The sequence below is a fragment of the Sturnus vulgaris genome, unplaced genomic scaffold (assembly GCF_052056855.1).
Source record: "Sturnus vulgaris isolate bStuVul1 unplaced genomic scaffold, bStuVul1.hap1 Scaffold_195, whole genome shotgun sequence".
In the NCBI taxonomy this organism is placed as follows: domain Eukaryota; kingdom Metazoa; phylum Chordata; class Aves; order Passeriformes; family Sturnidae; genus Sturnus; species Sturnus vulgaris.
The window spans coordinates 13599616-13623115 of NW_028276170.1; the positions used below are offsets into that span (position 1 = coordinate 13599616).

General features: G+C 55.0%; 1 protein-coding gene across 3 annotated transcripts; it reads right to left on the minus strand.

Moving 5' to 3' along the window:
* Positions 1 to 15609: 15609 nt before the first annotated feature.
* LOC106864697 (class I histocompatibility antigen, F10 alpha chain-like) lies at positions 15610 to 21416 on the minus strand. Of its 3 annotated transcripts, none has more exons than XM_088158082.1 (8): positions 21280 to 21416; positions 19636 to 19899; positions 18858 to 19130; positions 17868 to 18140; positions 17668 to 17775; positions 17534 to 17569; positions 17383 to 17414; positions 15610 to 16072 (listed from the first exon to the last, which is right to left on the minus strand). In XM_088158082.1, exons 1-7 carry the CDS (start codon positions 21350 to 21352, stop codon positions 17389 to 17391), a joined length of 1053 nt encoding a protein of 350 aa, XP_088014208.1. In that variant the 5' UTR covers positions 21353 to 21416; the 3' UTR covers positions 15610 to 16072; positions 17383 to 17388. The 3 variants fall into 3 exon arrangements, with proteins under 3 accessions (XP_088014208.1, XP_088014207.1, XP_088014206.1); XM_088158081.1 differs by having other exon boundaries at positions 15610 to 16086; XM_088158080.1 differs by lacking the exons at positions 15610 to 16072; positions 17383 to 17414 and having other exon boundaries at positions 17422 to 17569.
* Positions 21417 to 23500: the final 2084 nt, after the last annotated feature.

The window sequence follows — 23500 nt, forward strand, 5'->3', positions numbered from 1 at the left end:
CTGGGAGAGCTTTGCCCTCTCGGCTCAGGGGCAATGATGCCTTTTCCCCCCCACCAGGGAGATGCGCTGTGTCTCCATGATCTGGTGTTGCAGCTTCATCTCCTGCCTCTTGGAGCTCCTCAGCCAAGACATTTCAGACTGGCAGCTGCCCGCCATGGCATTCCTTGTGGAGGTGAGCCCCATGGGCAGCACAGCTGAGCTGCCTCCCACCTCTCTGCCCTCTCACAGCCGCAGCTGCCTGGGACGGTGCCCGTGCCCTGTGCTGCTGCCTTGGCTCAGCCCTGTGCAGTTCTGAGCTCCTGCCAGCTGGGCACCCCGGTCACTGCTTTGTGCCTTTCAGGTCCTGGACCTCCTGGACATCAATGAATGGGGTGACAGCCTCCTGGAGATCATGGCAAGGCGCCTGCAGAGCACGTCCAGGGAGATGCGTCGCCTGGTGCTCAGAGGCCTCGTGCAGCTCAGCAAGGACCCCTCGATGGTGAGAAGACAGCAGCGGCTGAAGCTGTGCGGGCAGCGTGGGGCTGGGGAAAGCAGCCCCTTGGGCTTGGCTGGGCTTTGGGAGCTGTGGCAGCTGCTCCCAGCTCTCCTGCGTTGCTGTTCAGCTGCCCGAGTGCTTCAGGACAGGCCTTCGGCCCCTGGGCTCCACGGCAGCAGCAGCAGCAGCGTGGGCTTGCCCTGCCTTGTCTTCCGTGCAGAACATTAGAATGTACAGCCTGACAGAAAGCCTTGTGGACCTGTTGCGGGATGCAGATGAAGACATCGTTGAGATGACCGTCGCGGTGCTCAGCTTTCTGCTCTCGCACAGACACCTCGCAATACCCAGCCCCATCGCCCTGCGGCTGGCTGGCGCGCTCTGGCCACTGCTGGACAACGTAAGGCTCTGTGCCCCCAGCCACGGCCACTGGGTGCTGCCCCCAAGTGTGGGGCCCCGTGGATTTTTGGGCCTGTGCACAGAGGGGCCTGGAGCAGCTGATGTGGAGGGCTTTTGCTTCCTTTCCAACAGGACAACCGCCATGTGCAGCTGCTCTCCATTCGCCTCTTCCAAGAGGTGATGAGGTTGGTAGCGGCCAAGGGTAAAAAGCCCCTCAAGATGCTTGTGAGCAAGAGCCTGCTGCCACTCTTCTTCAACTGCCACGATGAGAACATGCGTGTGGCAGAGGTGAGGACTCCTGGGCGCTGCTGTCCTCCTGGCAGGGGGCTCAGCTGTCTCCCTGCACCCGGGCACCTCATGGGCTCCAGCCTCCTCCTGGCCTTGGCACAGGGAGGCAGGTCCTGTGCCCTGGGCTGCGGTGCCATCTCTGGGTCTCTGCTGCTCTGCAGGCCTCTTGTGAAACGCTGCTTTCAGCACTAAGCTTCCTGAAGAGGAGAGATCTTGAGCAGCTGCTGATGGCGGATCAGATGTGGAGGTTTGGCGAGTGCTTGGTAAGAACGCTGCTCCCTTCCCTGGGCTGCCCACGCGGGCTCTTCTCCAGGCTCCTCTGGCCCCAGGGCCGGAGCTGATGGAGCCCCGAGCTCCATCAAGCCCGCGCCTTGCCGGGCCCTCTGCCCCGCTCAGGGCTGTGCGGGCAGGGCAGGCCGGGGCCAAGGGACAGAGCCCGCGCCAACCCTTCCCTCCGTGCCCTGCCGCTCTCTCCAGCTGGCACAGGACAGGAGCCGAGCGGCCGAGCTGCTGCGCCAGGCGCTGCCGTACCTGCGGAGCCCACAGGAGCCCCTGCGAGAGGCGGCCGTCAGGTTTCTTGGTGAGCCACAAGCCCGGCTCCCTCCCCGCCCCGCCGCAGCTCGGCCCCAGCCCCGCCTGCTGCCCCGGCAGCGCCATCCGGGCCGGGGCTCTGGAGCCCCGCCTGCCCTCGGCGCCGCTGCCGCCCTCTCGCAGCCGTGTCCTTGGGCGTCAGGATGCGGCGAGGGCCGGGCCTGAGCCCTGCAGGGGAAGGCGCTGCTGTGGCCGCAGGGCTGGCAGCGCCGCTGCGGGGCAGCTGTGCGGCTGGGGCCGTGACAGGCTCTGTGTTGGCAGGGATGGCCGGGCGGTTCCTGAGAGAGCAGCAGCGAGAGTTGCAGCTCATGTGCAGGGGTGAGTGAGGCCAGCGGGCTGTCAGCGGGGGCTGGCGCTGGCAGCTGCGTTCCCTGCCCCGGCTGGGAGGGCTCTGCTCCCTGCGCGCACGAGGGGCGGCGTGGGCAGAGCACAGAGACCTTCCAGGGGCCTGCGGGAGGGACATTCGTGGCCAGCGCCTTCCAGCTGATCCTTGCTGTCTCCTGCTTCCTCCAGGCCATGGCAAGAGCTGCCGTGTGGGAGGGATGGGGCAGGAGGGTCTCCCCAGGTCCCTGCAGATGCAGGCTCTGACTGTGGCTCTGTTCCTCTCTCTTCCAGCCCTTCAGGACATGACAGATGACACCAGCCCTGCCATCTCATGCCTGGCTCTTCAGACTCTGTACATCAACAGAGTTGTACAGAGCATTCCCTCCTCCCGACTCCAGCAGATGCGAGATGGATTCCGCTGCCTCTGGAAGTCGTGGCCTTCCCTGTGTCGCAGGGGCTGGTTGTCCTGTGTGAGCACCGTGGAGAACTGATCTGGGAGGCTGCGTCTGCTGGGGCCACCTGAGCCTGCAGGGAGCACCTCTGCTCTGCAAGGACTTTGTTTCACCCCACTGTAGGATTAGTAAATTGCTGTTGTCATACACAGAGGTCCAGGAGCTTTCTTTTGGTGCCCAGAGTCTTCAGGGCAATGGGGAAGAGGGCAAAAAGGGTGCTTGTGCTCAGCAAGTTGGCCAAGCGTGCGGAGTGGAAGGGAAAATGGCCAAAAGGCCCTTGGCCTTTGGTGGTTCTGTGGAAGCCTTAAGGCTTCTGACAGAGCGGGCGGGCAGAGGCCGGAGCTGCGGCGGGGATCCCTGAGAGACCGGTCCCTGGAGATGGCCAGCACCCCTCTGCCAGCCTGGAAGCGCCATCTGTGTCCTGCCCGTGTGTTGCTGGCTGGATTGCTGAGGGCTCTGAGGTGCCTCTTGATGCGGCTCCTCTGGAGCTCCTTCAGCAGCCAGGCAGGCCTGGGGGAGGCGTGGAGGGCACGGGACAGTGGGAGGCCATGAAGGGCTGCGGTGCTGCCAAGGCCTGCCCGGAGAAGGCAGTGGGAAGGCGTGAGGGGGATGCGTGTGGCGCTGGGTGGCGGGAGGCTGTGAAGGGCCAGGAGGACTTGTGTGGATGGGTTGGTGGGAAGCCCTGAGGAACTGGGTGGCAGAGGCCATAAGCAGCCCCCAGACAGCCACCTTCTTCCTGCCAGCCGGCTGCTCTGGCGCATCCCTGACGCGTCTCTGGTGCCTGTGGCAGAAGCCCTCGAGGCCTGGCCTCAGCAGGACGGTGGGGACAGCCCCGAGGTGGCCACTGGCTGCTTTGGCCAGGGACAAGGAGGGGCAGGGAGGGACAAGGAGGCCCTGCTGGAGCACGGCCACTGGCTGCTGCAGGCGAGGAGCAGTGGGAAGTGGCAGCGCTGGCGATCAGCCCGGGTCCCCAGATCTGTCCAGGCCACTGTGCTGTGTGGCCAAGACTCCCCTGACACTGAGCTCGGGACCCACAGAGCTGCTGCCACCATGGCAAGAACGATGTCTCCTGGAGCTGGCCTGTGGAGCTCCTGCTGTCAACGTGGCTCTGGACACCAGAGAAAAATGACCAGAGTGTGCACAGGAACAGCAGCACCCAGAAGGCTTGTACCTCCTCAGGAAGACATGCACACCAGACAAGATGCCAAAAGAGGGGATGCTGTGTGCACAATTTGTCGTGGCTTGGCAAAGGGTGTAAGGGAAAGTGGTCACCATGGTTTTCTCTTGACTTGCCAGAATCACAGCAACGCTTGGCAGCTTCAGCTGCAGCCTGTCCCCCTGACTGACCTCAGCGGCTCTGCTCAAGGGCACACTCGCCTTCCAGAGTCGGCTGTCCCAAGGCAGCAGCGTTGGTGCCATCGTTAGAGACTCTGATGGGACACGAGCCCTTAGCTGCAGCTGCTGACACTCTCCTCCATTGTTATAGTTTTGACTTGCAATTTAAATATACTCATTTTTCTGTTGTGAGACAGAACTAGGAGCAAAAGAGCAAGGCAGGCCTAAAACTTAAAAAGGGTATAAAAGACTTTATTAACTACACAGAGAATGAAAAGCAAATTCAGAATAAGATCTCTAGAGCACTCATTCCTTCCCTCTCCCAACCTTCATAACAGCAAAACAAACATACAAAAAACTACTTCAGTCAGTTCCCAACTTAAATAGTCCTTTTCAGTTCACTTTGGAGAGAGAAGTTTCCTCTTGTCAGGCCATAGGGACTTCACCACAAGAAGGGAAAAAAACAGTCCTCTCATGGCTTCACTTTCACGATTTGCATCTGCCCTGGAAAAAACTTGCAAAGTCGTTTCCCAAAGCTGTGCTTATGGGCCATACTCATGGGGCATTTACTTTTAAGAATTAACTGTTCCAAACCAAACATTTTCTTCATCACTCTTTCTCTCTGTTCATGCTCCATCTCCAGAAAAAGAGATCCCCTTTTCTCCTCGGGGTGAAGGATTCTCAACAGAGATGCCTTTGATTAATAATCTATCAAATGGAACATCTCCAACCTCCCCGTGTCTTTCTCCATGGTTTATAGGAATATTCAGTACATCAGTTCATCCCTACAATCTTACAAAAGCATTTTTCAGCCATCTTCACAGCATCTCCTCATTCTCCTTCCGTCTAAAGAAACTTAGCTCTTGCTTCACTGACTTTGGAGCATCTCCTTTTTCCCCTCTCATATTCAAAGGAAAGCCGGAGGTCTGCAAAATCTTACCTGAGCACTAAAGAGTTAAAGTTTCACACAGAAGTCACGGCGCTGGGTGCGGGGGCGGCTGAGATGTTAATCAGCTTTTCTGGAGCTTGCTGCAGCCCCGCACTGCCCATGGCCACCCCTGCTTCCAGACAGGGCCCGGCTGCCTCCCCCAGGCCGTGCGGGGGCTGGGCGGGCTCGGCCCCTCCAAAGCTGCTCCGAGCCAGCAGCAGGAGCCGGGCCCCCCCAGAGCCGCGGGCTCGTAGGGGAGGAAGCCGGGCTAAGGTCTCATCAATGAGCCTTTCCTCCCCCCGGCCATCGGGTTCCCTGGTTTGCAAACGGGGCCCAGCGGCCTCCCGAGCTCCCCCCACATGGGAGGGAGCCCGGGCTGGGCCGTTGTTACCTGCTCAGCCACCGGAAATAAAAGAGAGTTTTTCCCCGGTTACCGCCTTCAAAATGTGTGCTCACCGAGCGAACTAACTTTCTCCAATTGGTTGTTCAGGCTGTCAGTAACCAAACCAGCCTCCAATTGGTCCCATCAACTCCCAGAGGGAGTTCTCACACAGAGAATTTCTCACTTGAGTTTCTTCTCCCCTGGTGTAACTAGCACAGAAGTCGATATTAGGGAAGATCCTGCTGCTTTCCACCAGTTTTAGAGGGTTATGAACAGCTTTGGGGGATTTCCCGGTTAGTTTATGGGCAGATGTGACCTCCTTTTTGGGAGAATCCTGATGATTTCCACCAATTTCGGGGGTTCTAAACGCCTTGTGGTGGACTCACTTCCGTGGGTTCTGGTGCCGCCCGCCCACGCTTCCAACTGGTCCGGACTGGTGCTCCCAGTGCCGCGTGGGGCGGGGCCGCGGGGACCCCCCCAGGGCACAGCGCGGCTGCTTTGGGGCTGGCGGCACCGCCCGGCGCTGGGCATGGGGCGTGTCGGGGGAGCTGGGGCCCTACTGGTGCTACTGGTGCTGCTGGGAGCTCACCTGTCTGGGGCCAGCGGGACTCGGGTGAACGTGTGTGCTCCCCCCGGGGACCCCCAGCCCGGTGTCACTCTGCCCCCGAACAGCTGCTCCCAGTATTCCCAATAAAGCTTCCCAGTTTGCCTGGTCCTGTTTATTGGGGAAGGACTTGAAGGGACCTCACAGGGGGAGTCATGGTTGGGGAGGGGGCAGAACAGGCCCTGGCATGGATTGGGAATGGGGACTTCCAGGAATGGTCGTGTCCCCCCCTTGTCACCCCGCTCTGGGGGACCTTGGGAGGACCCTGAAACACAACACAGCACCGCCCCAACCCTAAAGGTGCCAGGACCCCAATAAACAAACAGGGGAATTTGGGGAGGGGGCACATGGGGGGCGCCCAGGCTGAGCCAAGAGCCCAGCGCTGCCCCAGCCCGACCTGCCCTGGCTCCATCCCAGCTCCTACCATGGGATAGGATGATGTTGGGAAAACGGGGGGGCAAGGATGAGCACTAGGCTCCGGGCGAGCATGAAACACATGGAGGCGGAGGAGGAGGGCTCAGGAAGGACTGGGAGAAGGGATGGAGAGGAAGCAGGACTAGAAAGGACAAGGACTGGGACCCCTCCCAATGCAATTTGTGGGTCCCATCCCCCTTCCCAACTATATAAGGGTTCCCCTTCTTTTCCCCTGCTCACCCACCCCTTCCCCACTGCCCCCCAGTCAAACACTCCCATCCTCCATGCTTCTTTTAATGCCTTCAGGCCCCTCCTGCTACATTTGGGGTCCCATTCCCCTTTCCCTCAATTCAGGCACCTCTTGAAAGCTTCTTTCTGGAAGGAATCCCTGAATTTTGGGATTTTTGGGGTGTAGTTTTGGAGAACAGCTCTGTCTGGCTTTCCTCTCCCTGTTGTGGCCTCTCACCTGCCCCTGACAACCTGGGGGTGCTGGGATTTCCCTGCTGGGGACAAGGACGTTCATTCCCTTCCAGGAGCCCAATGCCCGGCTGGGGCTCCAGGGCAGGGGGTCCTTGAGCAGCTGCCCCAGAACCTCCGCCAGGGTCTCCCAGCGCAGCCGGAGCCGCTCGGCCTGGGGTCCCCAAAGGCCTCAGCGAGCCCCAAGTCCCTGCCAGGAACCCTCAACTCCCTCCAAGCCAGCATCCCCCACAGCCCCTGCAAGTTCGCCCCATGGCACCGGCCGTGGCCGTGTCCCCACATGTCACTGGCCATGTCCCACCATGTCCTCACCCATGGCTGTGTCCCCACCATGTTTCCATCCCTGTCACTGTCCCCCACATCTCCATCCATGCCTGTGTCCCCCCATGTCCCCAGGAATGGCCACATCACCGTCCATGTCCATGTGTCCCCATGTCACTCTCCATGTCTGTGTACTACCGTGTCTTTCTCCCTACCCAAGTCTCAGTTCAGTGTCTTTATTTTTATCCCAAGATTGGATGTTTTAAAGAGATGAAGAGAAATGAAAAGCAAATCCAGCCCAAAATAAAAGGATTTCTGTGTCCATGCTGGCTGAGAATCCAGCAGGGAAGGAGTGAGGGAAGAATGCTTTTGGAGGTGTTTCCACCCCACTGTCTCCAAAATCTTGGTCTTTGCCCCAGTTCATCACCATTTTTCTGTGGAAAACACCCTTGGACAATCAAAAAATCAAAAATCAAAATCAAAATCCTGGAATCTCTGGGGATGGAAAAGACCACCAAGACAGGACTGAAAACAGAAGATTTTCTGGGGTTGAACATCAACAAATTCACTCTCCCCATGGAATTCCCAATGTTGGTTTCCATCCCGATGGACGTTCCTGTCCCTGCATTCATCCAGGTGCCCAGAGGGAGACAGGATGATGCACAGCCCCCCCAGCCAGGTGTCTTCCCAACACGGATCACCAGGACCATGGATCACCAGGGCCCTGCCCAACGGGGGTCACTGGGGATCATCCAACACCGATCCTCCCATGGGGGATGGAGCTGGAGCAGAGCACGAAGCTCTTCCCACACTCAGGGCACTCACAGGGCTTCCCTTAGTGGTGACTCCGTTGGTGTTTGGTCAAGTGAGAGCTCCTGGAGAAGCTCTTCCCACACTCAGGACACTCGTAGGGCCTCTCCCCAGTGTGGATGCGCCGGTGCCTCATGAGATGGGAGTTGTGCCTGAATCCCTTCCCGCAGTCGGGGCAGCGGAAGGGCCTCTCCTCTGTGTGAATCCGCTCATGTACAAGGAGATTGGAGCTTCTCTGAAACCTCTTCCCACACTTGGGACACTCGTAGAGCCTCTCCCCGGTGTGGATGCGCTGGTGTTTTCTCAGGTTGGAGATGTGTCCAAAGCTCTTCCTACATTCCAAGCAGGTGTAGGGCCGTTCCCCTGTGTGGATCACCTGGTGCTGCATTAGACCAGAGATGTCTCTGAAGCTCTTCCCACATTCCCCACACTCGTAGGGCTTTTCCCCAGTGTGGATCATCTGGTGCCGGATCAGATGGAAGCTGTCTCTGAATCCCTTCCCACATTCCTCACACTCATAGGGCTTTTCCCCAGTGTGGATCATCTGGTGCTGGATCAGATGGGAGCTGTAGCTGAAACCCTTCCCACATTCCAAGCACTTGTGGGGCTTCTGCCTTCCAGGAGACTTCTCCACCAGCTCTGAGCTCTGCCTGGATTTCCGGCTGCATTCCCGGCTCAGGGAGGGTCTTTCCTCCTCACAGCTCCCTGGGCTGGGTTTGCAGCCCCTCCTCCTGAGGGATCCCAGGAAATTTTCCTCCTCCGCCATCTGCCCACCCCATGGGAATGAAGAATCCTGGTTTGGGGAAAAAACAAGAGGGGACTGCCTTGAGCTAGAGGTTCTTCCAACCGATGTGCAGCTGAGGAAGACACTGGGCATCCTGTGTTTGTAAGGACCTCCCAAACACCAAGATTCATCCCAAAAATCCTCCAAATATCAAGACACAGATCAAAAACTCCCAAAAAAGCAAGACTCAGCCAAACCCCCTGCAAAATACAAAGATTCAGGCCCAGCAAAAAAACAAAGCACCACGTCTTAGCCCAATAAAGCTCAGAAACAACAAGGTTCACCCCTCTGAAAATGGTGGATCCCCCTCTCCAGTCACCTGCTGAATGTGGAGGGGGGGGCCAACACACTGGGACTGGAGGGACGCTGTAGGTTTGGAATCTTGTGCTGCTTCCCATTTCTGATCCTCCTGTGTCTCTGCTTTTCCTCACATTCCTCTTCCTCCTACTATTCCTCCTTCTCCTGCACAATCCCACCTTCTCCTCCTATATGCATCGTTTGATCATTTTGTTCTTCAACTCTGCTTGTCCCTCCCTCCTCCTGCTGCCCCCAGGCCCAGCACCCACTGCCGGCTCCCTCTTCCCCCCAAACCCACAGCATCCCAGCGCAGGGGCAGCGATGGAGCTGGGGCAGCTCGGGCTGGGGCAGCGCTGGGCTCTCGGCCGCTCCCGCCCGCACTCGCTCCCCACTGCAGCCGCTGCCGCCACCACAGCGCGGGGGGGCCCGGCCTTGGCGCTCCCCCCCTCCCACCTCCCCAAATTCCCATCCAGGGGGGCGCTGGGGCCCGGGCCGGGCGCAGGTGGCTCCAGGTGGGCAACGCTGGGAGCTGCGGCTCTGCCTGGACACTGCTGCGTCATCACCGCCGCGCGCTCTCATTGGCTCAGCGCTGCCCGAGGGGCGGGGCTGCACCACGCCGGGACACCCTGCTCCAGGGGGGATGGCCCCAAAACGGGGGACCCCCATGCAAGGAACAACAGCAAAGGGTCTCTACAAACACAGGCTGCGAATCCGCTTGGACACAGGGCCGGGGACGTGGACATAAGGAAGTGACAGCAGAAGCCATCAGGGTCAGAAAATGTTATTAATTGACCACACAGACTGCTGCTCAGCCAAGCTCCTGCTCAATTCATGAACTCCCAGAAGAACAAAGACTTAACAGAGCCAAGAATATCACTAGCTGTACAAAAGTGGAGTGCATATTAAGACCCAAGTACCCAGGGGCTCTCACATCCTTACACCATCTTGAACCAGGTGCCCTCCTCACACTGACACCATTCAGTCCTTGATGGCAAAGATGCTTTCTGGGGATGCCCACTCACACAGGATGGTAAACTGTATTTTGCCTTTGAGTGGGAACAAGAGATAGAAGGGAAAATGGAAAAGACATGGACGGTCCTTCTGCAGGGATGCACGGAAGCACCAGCCTTATTGGGGCAAGCCTTGCAGAAAATATCACAAGAATTTACCCCACGCCCAGGGATTTGGTTAATGCAGGATGTGGATGACTTGCTGCAATCAGGAGGACAAGAAGTGGTAGAAGAAGCCTCCGTGAAATGGCTGAATGTTCAGGCTAAACAGCATCTTTAAATATTTGATTAAAAAAAGGGCAAATGGTGGAGAAAAAGGTAAAATATTTGGGACATATTTTGACTGCAGGCTTCTGGTGTATTGACCCAGAGAGAGACCAGGGAAGCTCAGAAATAACCCAGGATTAAAAAGGAGTTGCAAGAAGTATGACGACTAATAGGAAATTGCAGGATCTGGACTGAGGATTCTCTGTTCTAGCCAGAACACTTTGTGACTTTTAAACACCAGATATTCTCAATTCTGTGGTATGGATACAAGAAATGGAACAAAACTTAAGATAATGAAATAAACAAATGATTGATGCTGCAGCCATGGCTCTACCAGACTCAGAAAAAAAATTTGAATTGGATGTGGATGTTAAACAGGGCCATGCCAAAGGAATTCTTGTGCTAAAATGTTTAGCCCAGTGGCCAGAGTGGCCTCATTGTCTGCAGAATTGTGCAGCCACAGCTTTAAGGGGACCTGAGGCCCAAAAACTGATGGCAGGAGGATCTCCTGTTGTTCAAGTCTGGCACCAAGTCAAAGCTTTGATAACCAAAGGAGCCTCTACATGGATGAGCAGTGCTCGGTGATTACAGAACGAAACTTGTTCAGTGGCACAGGAGGATTTAGAATTGAGGACAGGGCAAGGGTTTAACCCAGGCTCCTGTTTGAACTGCCTGCACAGGGGGCTGGGAACAAACCCATGACTGCATTCAAGTGACAGAGCTCCAGAGCCAGGCTGGGAGAGATTTAGGGGAAATTCCCTGGCCTGAGGGACAAAATGTGTTTATGGATGGCTCTTCAAGGGCAGGAGAAGGGAAAAGAGCTCCAAGACACACTCTGATGAAGGAAAGGGAATTAGACCAAGCTAAGTTTTCCACCTGCGTGGTCAGCTCAACCGGCGGAGCTGGGTGTGCTTGGAAGAGCCTGGCACTGAAATGCCCTGAGCAGGAAGGCTCAAATATCTTCTGGTGACAGCATGGCAGCTAACAGGGTGACAAAAGCAATTCTGACTTCTGTTGAGTCGACTGCTGCTGTACTTGAGACAGAAAACACAGCACTCTCTGATCCTTATGAAAAAGTCCTCTTTATTTTTCTGACTTTTTCTTAAATATCTTTCTTAATGTTCCCAGCTAAGCACCTGTGATTGGTTCCGAGTTTAGGCTGCTCAGCCCTCTGAGCAATAGCCCCTGCAGCTTAGGGCAGAATTGAAGACAGACAAGGATGTAACCCAATGAGTTCCAGCCTATCTCTGCTCTCTGGGGGCCTGTCTATTATGCCAGGCCACTTCTCTTAGCAGAGGCCAAATTCACTGCCCAGTGTAAGCCAGCTAACACTGTGACATTGTTCAGCAACCACTGGATCGTTTATTAAGGTATTTCTAAAACAACTCCAAGATAAAGGATTGTGGAAAAAACAGACTCTCAGATGGGGAACTCATTTTACAGCAAAGATCCTTCAGGGGGTTATGGCTACTTTAGGAATACAATGGGACCTCCACAAGCCCTTGCACCCCCAGAGCTCAGGGCAGGTAGAAAGAAGGAATGGGGAAATAAAGAAACTCCTTTGGAAGCTGGTGATAGAAACCAAGATGCAATGGATACAGCTTTTGCCATTGGCTTGGGCAAGAATAAGAGCCAGACCCAGGGCAGATATTCAATTATCTCCCTTGGAAGTGATCTTGGCAATTCATTGCCCTGGTAATTCTCCACCTAGTGCAGGGTGGAGATAAGGGATGTATATTTCAAGCAGTCTGTGGCCAGAATCCTGTCTCTTGGGAAATCTCTGCCACAGGAAGCTGGGCTGGCACAGAGCCTGCCTTGGCACTTTGCTGTTCACAACATCCACCCAGGACATCGGGTCCTGCCTAAGGAGTGCAAAGAAGCACCACTGGTGGCCAAGTGCCGTGGCCCATTCCAAGAGTCCCTGAGCACAGAAACAGCCGCCAGCACAGCTCAACACGGGGGGACCCCTCACCCTGGGCTCAGGGGCTCTCAAACCCCGGAGATTTGGAATTCCTGGCTGCAGGAGCAGCATGGGAGGGCACCACTGACCCTGCACTGAAGGCAACGCAGCAGCAGCCAGGGCTCCACATCGGGCCAAGCCCCTGGGCCTGCCCACAGATCCTCTGCTGAAATCCTCTGCCTGGGCACCCTCCTTTGGCATCTCCACACACTGGGGCCAATCCTTGCTGCCACTGCTGGAGCTTCGCTGCTTTCTGTGCCTGCACTGCCACAGCTGCTGGGGAAGACAACGGCACAATTCCACTCTGCCCCTCAGTTACACTCACACACTGGGCTGCCCGGGATTCCATGGTCGGAAAATATACCAAGTTGAAAAATGTTTTCAGAATTATTTCTCTAGGCAGGCTTGATTTGCATTTGTCTTGGAGAAAGGAATTATTAAGTGTGTTTTTAAAGGGATGTTACACTAAATGAACGTGAGTTTAACATCTCAACAGACTGGGAATAGCCCAAAAGATACCCACAAGGCTAACAAACATCAAGGAAACATTAGCAAACATCAAGGAACACCCACCCCAGACACTGCCCCCGGCATACATGGAGGCACCTGGTCTGGAAAAGGCTGAGAAGGAAATCCAGGAATGTGGACATAATTAACATCAGAGGAAAAGTAATACGGGGCCAATAGGATACCAGATATTAAGAACTATCCAATGTAGAAGCAATGAACACTAAACCAACGGATTCCAAAGGGTTTAGACTGTAAAAAGTTCAGGAAAAATCCAGTAAAACTCACATGTCATGGAATGATTTTCGCTGCACACCCGGGCACTTATGTGTGGATGAAATGATTTCTGTTGCACATCCTGCCCAGAATCAAGTAATGCCTTGACTCTCTAACACTAAAGATATCAAGTAAAAAGCAGATTGTGGGGGGGCCACATGTGAGTCAGGAAATGCCTGCTCTGGAAGAGAACCTTTGGTTCCAGGCAGTCAGAAGAGCTTTAGAAACGCAGATTAACACTGCTGGGGAAAATACCCATTTATCATTCGAACTACAGGACTAGATGACAAGATGTCCTCGAAATAATAATGAAGCAGGCAGACCCAGCTCCTGACCTTCATGACAACCAAACCACGCCAAAGATGAAGGCGACATTTGTGGAAAATTAGATTATTCAAACTGCTATTTGCAAACAGATAATAACGGAAAACTGGTGAAATAGATAACAAATGAAAGTAGAAAGTAGCTCATATTCTGGTAGAAATGTAGAAAGGATGAGAATTAGACAAGTTTTTGGGGCGCCATGGGTTAAACGAATGCAGTTCCTCCTCTGATGTGCTGCAGCAACTCTCATCTTTTTACCATGCACGACACCTTGCTGAGTGCAGCTCATTCAGCAGGTGAGCAAGGGGATGCAGGTGGCAGCCAGGCCTCCTGATACAGAAACGGCTACAAAAGGACAGGGAATGAGGTCACTGAGAATAATCCCAAACCAAAGAGGACCCAGGAAAAGAGACTAAGCCAATGGACATTAAAGTCAGTAAAGATAAGACTAAGCCAATGGACATTAAAGTCAGTAAAGATAATTACTGAGAAAATAAGAAGAGGATTTGAGTAGAGTAAGATGAATATGCCTGGAGATAGGGCCAGGGATTTGTATAAAAGGAAGTAATGGGAGAAACCATCGTTTTCAGAAACTGTTACTAATTTCCAGAGACAGCTGCTCAGCCAAGATCCTGCTCAGTGCCTGACCTTCGAGAAGGAGAAACACTTAACAGAGCCATGAATATCGGATGTTATACAAAAGGAGAGGTACATATTAACGAGGACATGCAGTAGTCGGATCGGGAAGTCTGAGCCTTCAAAGTACCTCAGTCGGTGGCGAAAGGGAGAGGCGGAAAGCAGCCGGGAAAATGAGGATAAAGAGGAGACTGCGTACTACAACAACTGGAGAGACCGCATGCCAAATGCCGCATGACCTCTCCCTTTGTTCATGAACGAAGTCACTTTTACAGGACTCCTCTGTCTCCTGCGGGCACACAAACCTCTGGCCACGGGAATTTTCCCGCACAGCCCCGGGCACAGGGCAGACACCTCTGTGCCACCCACAGCAACCGGGACGAGCCAGCGCTGCTCCGGCACCGGCTCCTGCCGAGGCCCCAGCGGGAAGGAGACCGCGGGCAGCCGCTCCCGCAGCGCCCTCAGCCCAGCGCCAACACGGGCCGGCACCGGCACAACCAACCCGCCAGAGCCCCCTGCCGCCCCCTCGGCCCGCAGCGAGCCCCGAGCCCCCGCACAACCGAGCGCGGCTCCCACCTGCGCTGGGGCCGCCTCCGAGCTCCTCCGCGGCTTCACCGGACTCGGGCAGCTGCCGCCGCTGCCGGGCCCACACAAACTGTCCGACAATGGCGCCTTTGCTGCACCCCGCCTCATGGGCGGGGCTTGTCCCCGCTCTGCCCAATCAGCGCGCGAGAACCAGGAGTGACATTGGCACAATCAGCCAATGGCAGCGAGGGCCGGGCTCTGCACACGGCCCAGCCTCGGCCCGCGCTCTCAGGGCCCCCCGGGCTGTGGGAGGGCAAAGGCGGAGATGAGGAACAGCCCTGGAACGGGCCCGGGCCCGAGCCGCCATTGGCCTGGAAACACAAACAAAGTTCTCCGCAGAGAATGTTGGGCACCAAAATTTCTTTCAGTTTGAAAGACATGTGTTTGTTAGGGAAGGCAGGACTCTCCCTCGGACTGGAGAATGTAAACCCCCTCCCTCTGATTTATTATAATTTTGAAATTAAGGGGGTTTTAATCGAAGATACGAGAGAGGAATAACAGTTTCTTACTGGTATGTATAACAAGGCAAGAAAACAACTGTGGAATTAATAACAAACAGAACCAGGGAGCCTGTGACAGCATTTCTGGCCGAGATGGGAAAGGATGGAGGAGAGGATTTGCTTCTCAAAGCCCTGGGGCAGTCAATCCCAGTGCCCCTGCCGGACTCTGAAAATCACTAAGCTAGAACAGCAGGAATGAACAAAAGATGTTGGGCTGGTGGACGAGATGTATCAGAGTTTTTCGGCAGTAGTTGGAACCTCAGGACGTCCCAGCAGGGCAGGGCAGGGCGGGGCTTCAGCGCAGAGAAACTCAGAGCAGCGCTGAAGGAGCAGCGGGCAGCGGCAGCTGGGTGTGAGCAGAGGGTGATCGGTGCCTCTTTTAGTGAGGAAGGGGTTAATAAGGCCTTAGGTCAGTGGCTGCTCTTACGAGCAGAGGCTCACCCCAGAGGAGAAGGAGCAGCAGCTCTGTGCTGGGTCATGGGGACTTCCTCTCCTTGAGCAAGAGCAGCTCCAAACGTGTCTTCCAAAACCCAAAGCCTTGAGTAGCTGCCCACCCCCGCCCTCCTTTTTACCTGGGCCAGGCCAACCTTTTGTTTTCTCAAGCACTAACCAGTAGCTGCAGTTAGAATTTTCTAGCAATTCATGGGAAAAATTCTATAGGTAAGAAGGAACAAAAGAAAAGAAACCTAACCCCCAATAAATAGGTAAATATGTAACAACAGTAAATATCTAACAGTAAATAAATATCTAATAGATAAATATCAAACAACAGTAAACATCTAAGAACAGATAAATATCTAATAATATATAAATATCTAACAGTAAATATCTAACAGTAGTAATGTCTTGCACAGTTGGCTATCATGCAAAGACGAATCCTGATTATTACAAACAGTTCTTTAGGCACAGAAGAGGAATAATTTAAAACATGTTTTCATCTGCATCAGTCTCTGTATTTTCAGTTGTTTCAGGAGCAGAACCCTTAACTCTGGAGCAGTGAATCCAGGGTCCTTTGCCAGCAACTTTGACTGAGGTGAGGGTGGTCGGCAGGACGTGGAATGGTCCTCTCCACTTGGCTTGCAGATGATCACTGTCCCACCACTTCGCATAGACCCAGTCCAGGCTGGAAGGGATGTGCAGGTGTGTCCAGTCCTATGCGTCTGGATAGCAGGATGTAATTCTGGAGCTTCTGCAACGTGGAACCTAAAGCCATTAGATATCTCTGTAAATCCAGTTTCCCCTTCATGTGAATTTAACCTGGAACACATGGAATCTGATATGGCTGCCTGTTGTAATGCAATGGGGGTTCTTCCCTTTGTGACAGCTTCACCAGCCTGACCGGGTTACAGCGTGGCTAATAATAATAATAGTAATAATAATAATAATAATAAGAAGAAGAAGAAGAAGAAGAAGAAGAAGAGGAAGAGGAAGAGGAAGAAGGAGAAGGAGGAGGAGGAGGAGGAGGAGGAGGAGGAGGAGGAAGAGGAGGAGAAGGAGAAGGAGAAGGAGAAGGAGAAGGAGAAGGAGAAGGAGAAGGAGAAGGAGAAGAAGAAGAAGAAGAAGAAGGAGAAGGAGAAGCAGAAGCAGAAGCAGAAGCAGAAGCAGAAGAAGAAGAAGAAGAAGAAGAAGAAGAAGAAGAAAGAAGAAAGAAGAAAGAAGAAGCAGCATGTGATCTGAGAGGCTGCATCCAAAGACCAGGGGGAGGGATATACCCAGGGATACCCGAGGGCAAAGGTCCAAAGACAAATGAGAATTCGGGACGTGCCTAGGCATGCCTGACATGTCCTTACAAAGCCCATGGTTTTAGGCTAAAGCCTCTGCATCTGCAGGGCAGGGGCCAGACCTAATGTCTAAGGCCTTGCTTTTTAACAGCCTGCCTCCCAAGGTCTTAAATTTGTGCTTTCTTTATAGGGAATTTGGGCTAAATCCCAGTCCATCTCAGCCAAATCGACTACCACAGGAAGGGGCTGGATCCAGCTCTGGGGATTGCTCAGGCAGTGATTCCTGCCGGGATGAGAGAGGGTCACGGTGTCACCCTGTCCCTGTCCCCATCCCGCAGGATGGACCTGGCTGGAGCCCATGGAGAGGGGGAGCTGCTCTGGAACTCCACCTGATCCTGCCTCAAACTTGCTCCATCCATCCAACTGATCCTGCTCTGGAACACCTCCCTGATCCCACTTCATCCATCCATCCCACACCAATCCTGTTCCATCCATTCTACGTAATCCCGCCCCACCCATCCTGTCCCAATCCCTCTCTGGAATTCCAACCAATCCTTCCCCATCCATCTCACACAAATCCTGCCCCATCCACCCTGCACCAATCCTGCCCCATCCATCCCACCTGATCCCGCTCCAGAATCCAGCTGTGATCCCACTCCACAATTCCATCTGATCCTGTTCTGGACCCCTACTCTGATCCAGAATCCCTCCCTGATCCCAATCAGTCCAATCCTGCCCTGATCCCTCTCTGGAATCCCACCCTCATCCCACTCCATACCTGTGGTCAGGCTGTTGTTCCCACATCATTTCCTGCAGAAAGAGAAGATCCATGAGATTCTAGCACGGATCACACACCAGGATTAACCCCAGGATCCATCCTGGGATCTGCACAGAGGGGATCCAGAGCTGGATCCACCACTGGTACTCACTGGCTGCCATGCTGTATTCATTCCTGTCCCTCCTCCCTGCGGAAAAACAGTGGGATCAGCGTTGGTGGCACAGGATTCCCAGAACAGTGCCAGGTGGATCCATGCCCCTTCCCAGCCCCCATCCCGTGTGTTACCGTATTGGCGCTTCCAGATGACAAATCCAATGAGGACAATGAGGATGATGATGGCAGTGATGATGGACACAGCGACCACCACAGCGAGATTCCTGCCAGCTGTCGGCTCTGGGAAACGAGAGATGGTGAGCAGGGGGAGGGGAATCCCCATTTGAGCATTCCAAATTCCCAATTCCCACATTCCACATTCCCAGCCTCACCCCAAGTGTAGATCCCAGGCCCCGACATTCCAGGATGCTCCACCCGGCACCGGTACTGCTCCCGCTCCTCCGGCCGCGCCTCGATCCTGGCCCAGGTGTGGAAGGTGCCGTCACTGTTGGGAATGATCCCGCCCCACTCCGTCTCCTGATCCCAGATTTCATCCCCCTTCATCCAGTTGACTGCGATGGAGCTGGGGTAGAATCCGTACGCGTGGCAGGACAAGATCAGCGTCCCGTGTTCCTCTTTTCCAGACACATGGACATCAGGGGGCTCTGGAATGGGATAACGGTGAGAGACATCCATGGAATTCCACGGGAATGGGATGAGGGTGAGATCTAACCATGGAATTCCCACTTGAATGGGATGGGGGTGAGATCTGTCCCTCGAATTCCCACTGGAATGGGATGGGGATGTCATCTCCCCATGGAATTTCCACTGGTATGAGATGGAGAAGAGATCTGCCAATGGAATTCCCACTGTATTAGGATGAGAGAGAGATCTGCCAATGGAATTCTATGGGAATGGGATGGGGTGACCTCTACTCATGGAATTCTCACAGGAATGGGATAAGGGTGAGATCTGGACATGGAATTCCCAGTAAAACGAGATGGAGGAGACATGTGCCCCTGGAATTCCCACTGGAAATGGATGGGGTACAATCTGCCCATGGAATTCGGATTGGAATGGGATGGGGTTGAAATCTGCCCCTGGAATTCCATGGAATGGGACAGGGGTGAGATCTGCCCATGGATTTCCCACTTGAATGGGATGGGGATGAGATCTGTTCCTGAATTCCCACTGGAATGGGATGGGGGTGAGATCTGTCCGTGGAATTCCCACTGGAATGGCATGGGGGTGAGATCTGCCTCAGGAATTCCAACTGGAATGGGATGGGGGTGAGATCTGCCCATGGAATTCCCACTAGAATTCCCATGTTCCCAAATCCTCCATTCCCAAATCCCACATTCCCACAGGAATTCTGCTCCCACCTTTGCGGTCCAGCTCCTTCTGCCCATATCCGATGTATTTCTTGAGCCATTCCTGGCATTCGTCTTCCAGGTAATTGATCCACACCTCTGCCACGTTCTCATGCTCCCAGCGCCTCCTGGTGATCTCAGCAGCGCTGTCGGCCGCCACAAATCTCCTGGATCTCAGGTCAAAGGAGATGTAATCCCGCCCATCGTAGCCATCCTGGAAGGATCCATGGATGCTCCCGTTGGACAGGAGGTCACAGCCGTAAACTCGTAACTTTGTGTGAAGACCTGCAGGGATTGTACCCACAGAGACCCATGGAATTGTATCCCAGCCCCACAGAGCCCCATTCCAGCCCTATGGAGCGCCAGAGTCTGATGGAGACCCACAGAGCCTCATCCCAGCCCCATAGAGCCCCATCCCAACCCATGGATCCCAACCTAACCCCACAGATCCCAGCCCAACCCCATGGATCCATGTCCCCATTCACACCCATGGATCACAAGATATCCCATACCTGCCTAATGGATCCCCATCTCAGCCCCTTTGGTGACCTGTGAATTCACATTCAAGCCCTATGGATCCACACCCCAGCCCCACAGATCCCATCTCAGTCCCTTGGATCCCCATCCCAACCCACAGATCCCATCCCAGCCCCATGGATCCCACCTCAGCCCCAAGGATCCCCATCCCATCCCAACCCATAGATCTATCCCAGCCCCATAAATCCCAGGCCCACAGTTCCCACCCCAGCCACACATATCCCATCCCAGCCCCACTGATCCCCCCACTCACCCCTGCTCTGGTTGTACCGGCTCCTTGCTGTCTCCAGGTCCCTCGCATCCATGTGCTGGTTCTGCTCACAGATCTGGGTCTGGCTATCCCAATATCCCGGCTCAGCTCCGTCCTTTATCCACTGTGTCAGCGGCTCCACCCGGCCCCGCTCGCTGTCACAGCGTGTGAAGGGGATCCCATCCACAAACCCCATGGACATGAACTGGGGGATCCCCGGGCTGGGCTCCGACACGGCCACGTGCAGGTAACGCAGGGAGTGGAGAACTGGGAGGACACGGAGATTTGGGGGCGTTGAGAGAGTTATGGATCAATGAAAGAGGAACTGGGATAGTCGGGAAGGGGTGCATGGGGTTCCAGTGTCCAGGAACGGGCGCTCAGGGGACGCCTAGTATGAAGGAAAGGGGAATACAAGGATTGGGACAGGTGGGATGGAGGTTTCAAGGGATTCCTGTGCCGAGGAAAGAAGTCCAGGGGTCCCCAGTGCCAAGGAAAGAGGAGTCAGAAGGCAGGGTGAGCCGGGATGGATGGAATGGGAGTCTCAGCGGTCTTTGATGTAGAGGGAACAGGGAGCTGGGGACTAAAAAAATCACGAATGCGGGTCCAGGGGGGTCTCAGGGTCAAGGAAAAGGGGAGTCTGGAAAAGGGAAAGGTGGGATGGATGGGAAAGGGGGTGCAGGAGGGAAATGGTACGGGATAAGGGAGTGCAGGGGGGTCCCAGTGCCCAGGACTGGAAATTCAGGGGGTCTCAGAGACCAGAATCCTCCCTGGGAACCTCCACGACCCCCCAGGGACCTTCCTGGAGCCCCTGGGACCCCCTGCAGGAGGAGCAGGGGATGAAGAACTGGGGGGTGCAGAGACTGGGGTGGCAGGAAGCAGAACGGGGAGAGCCAGGAAAGCTGGGAAGGGTCTAAGGTTCAAGGAAAGGACTGGGAGAGGCGGGATGGGGGATCCAGGGGGTCCCTGTGCCCAGGAAAGAGGGTCCAGAGGTCCCCGATGTTGAGGGAAAGGGGGCCCTGGGAGCTGAGAAGGACAGGAATGGGGGGCCAGGGGGTCCCTGGTTCACGGGAAAGGGGGGTCTGGGGCTGGGAGAGGCGAGCGGATCCTGAAGGCGCAGCCTGGGAGATGAGAAAAAGACCGAGGGAGAGCGGTGGGGGAGGGGATGGGGGAAAGAAAGAATTCCAGGGAGTTCATCTGAGTCCCACTGGATCCCCGCAGCGACCCTCCTGATAGCCCTGGGACGCCCGGGACCCTCTGGGACGCCGTTTCGGGAAGCGGCGGGAGTGGGAAACGGGGGGGACACGGAAAGCTGGGAATTCTGGGGGGTCCAAAGGTCATGGAAAAAGGCGAGACTGGGGTCTGGGAAAAGCGGGATGCTCGAAAAGGGGGTGCAGGAGGGTCCTAGCCCGGAAATGGAGATTCAGGGGTATCTCAGTACCCAGGAAAGCATGTTCAGGGGGGTCTCGGTACCACATAAGGGTGTACGGGAGGGTCCTGGTGCTGGGGAAGAGGATGGGGGCGTCACAGAAGCCAAAATGGAGCTAAGGGGACAGGGGGGATCCCGTGCCCGGGAACGAAGGCTTAGAGGGTTCTCGGTGGCTGGAAATGAATGTTCAGGAGGGTCGCGGTTTCGGGGGTCCCACTCACCTCTCGTCGCGGCCCCCGGCTCCCGGAGCCCCAGGAGCCCCAAGAGCAGCCCCAGAGCCAGCGCTGGAGCCATCGTTCTGCTCCGCTGCGGGCCCGCCCGGCCCCGGCCCCGGCCCCAGAGCCGCCTCCGGCCCCGCCCCCAGAGCCGCCTCCGGCCCCGCCCCCAGAGCCGCCTCCGGCCCCGCCATTGGCGCTGCTATTTCCTTCCCACCAATGGTAACTCCATTCTATGTGACGTCATCGGTTGCCGGGTAGGTCCCGGTCTCTCAGGTTGGGACGCGGAAGCGAAAGAGACCGAGGGAGCTCGGAGGCGGGCAGGGGACGGCACGGACGCCTGCTGCACTGGGGCGGGGCTTGTCCCCTCTCTGCCCAATCAGCGCGCGGGAACGACGAGTGACGGCAATAGTAGCCAATCGCAGCGAGGGGCGGGCTCTGCACACGGCACGGACTCCTCCTCCCTTTCCCCGAGCTCCGCTATTTCTCGGAAACCTCGCCTGAGGCGGGGCCCTGGCGCTGGGCCCGGCCCGGGCAGGAGGCCAAGGAAGCGCTGCTGCCCTGAACCGCCGGGAGCTCGGGGTGAGTCCGGGATGGAGCCGGGATTCACCTGCAGCCTCTGTAGGAGCCTGGGCCGGAGAAGGGGATGCCTGAGAGAGGCCAAAACCTCTCTGTCACTTCCCTCCTCACACTGCGCAGGGAACAGAACACATAAGGAAAGGCTCGAGGGTCTGGATAAGGGCGGGGAGAGTTTAATCACTGGTCAACACACCTGACTTGGGGAAATTAATTGAATTTATTATTGTGATAAATGTGACTCGTGCTAATTAAATTGTAACTATATTAGCAAAATTGTATTTAGATCAATAGAAGATAATTGTTACAGAGTGAGGGGGGAGATGGGTGAGACAGGACAAAGGACATCTTCCAGATGTTGGGAGTCGAAGGAGGATGTTGGAAGCGAATAGTAGAAGGACGTAGGTCTGTCTGATAAGCAGCATCTAGAAATAGAGTTTTGACCTGGAAATGGGCCAAAATGGGACGATTCCAAGCATGGGATTTAATTCAAGTCTTGTTATGGAAAACATCTGCTCAGTCACACAGGGCGCCTGCGCTACCTGCAGGTCACACCTCGGTCACTGATGAAGATGATGAGCCTTCACCGGAAATAAGACCCTTAAAAGGATAAGAGACCCCCTAACCCATTAGTAGAGCATGCGCCATACAACATAGTGATGTAGATTTTAGGAATAGAAACTAGGAGGAGTTCTCTAGAAACTTCTGTAGCATATAGTATATAAACAGGATTTTTGGCCTTGATGCTTTGGTACGTGAGGAATGGGAGCCACTCCCCGTATCCCCGGTCGGTTTTGCTTATGCTTTATACGAACCTCAATTATACTAAATTATATTCTCAAATATATGCATTTTGATTGTATTCATCTCCAATACTTTAATTGTATCCATTTATAATTGTTACTATTAAAAATTTGCTGCTACATTTAATCTTGTTGCTTGATAAACTGGAAAAATAGAACGTCATTCATAACATTATCAAACAAGTCAGAGCAAGAGAATGAGAAAATAATTCCTACGAAAACATCTTCCCCTCACCCTTCCCTCCTTCCCGGATTTCCTGTTATTCTCCATTCCCTCCCCTGTCCCCACACAGGGGATGGGGGTCACAGTCAGATCGTGTCACTGTTCCGGGTTCCTGTCTGCAGTACAGAGGTGGCTGCCCTGTCCCCGGGACTGTACCTTGGAAGGTTCAGACTTCTCGATCTGTCCACTCCATCTCCCCCTCCAATGTGCACCACACACACCTGCTTTTTTTTTTTTTTTTTTTTTTTTTAGTAAAACAATATTCATAATTCTCTTGTCTGTTCTTCTCTAGTTCAAGAATTTAACACAGCCTTGGCTGAACAACAGTCCATGCCAATTAGCACCATTTTCTAGAAGTGACAATCTCTTTCGTTCCTTCTTACCTACAAGTCCCTGGCCCTGTTTCCAAGCAGATTCCCAGGGTTTGTTTAAGTCACATTCACCCTGTTCCTTTCACCCGTCACTGCCGGAGCCCCTTCACCTGCTCGCCCTCGCAGGTTCCTCCAAAGGCGTGTCCCTGCCCACGGGCTGGGCTGAGCTGGGCTGAGCTGGACTGGGCCGGGCTGGGCTGGGCTGGGCCGGGCTGGGCTGAGCCGGGCTGGGCTGGGCTGGGCTGGGCTGGGCT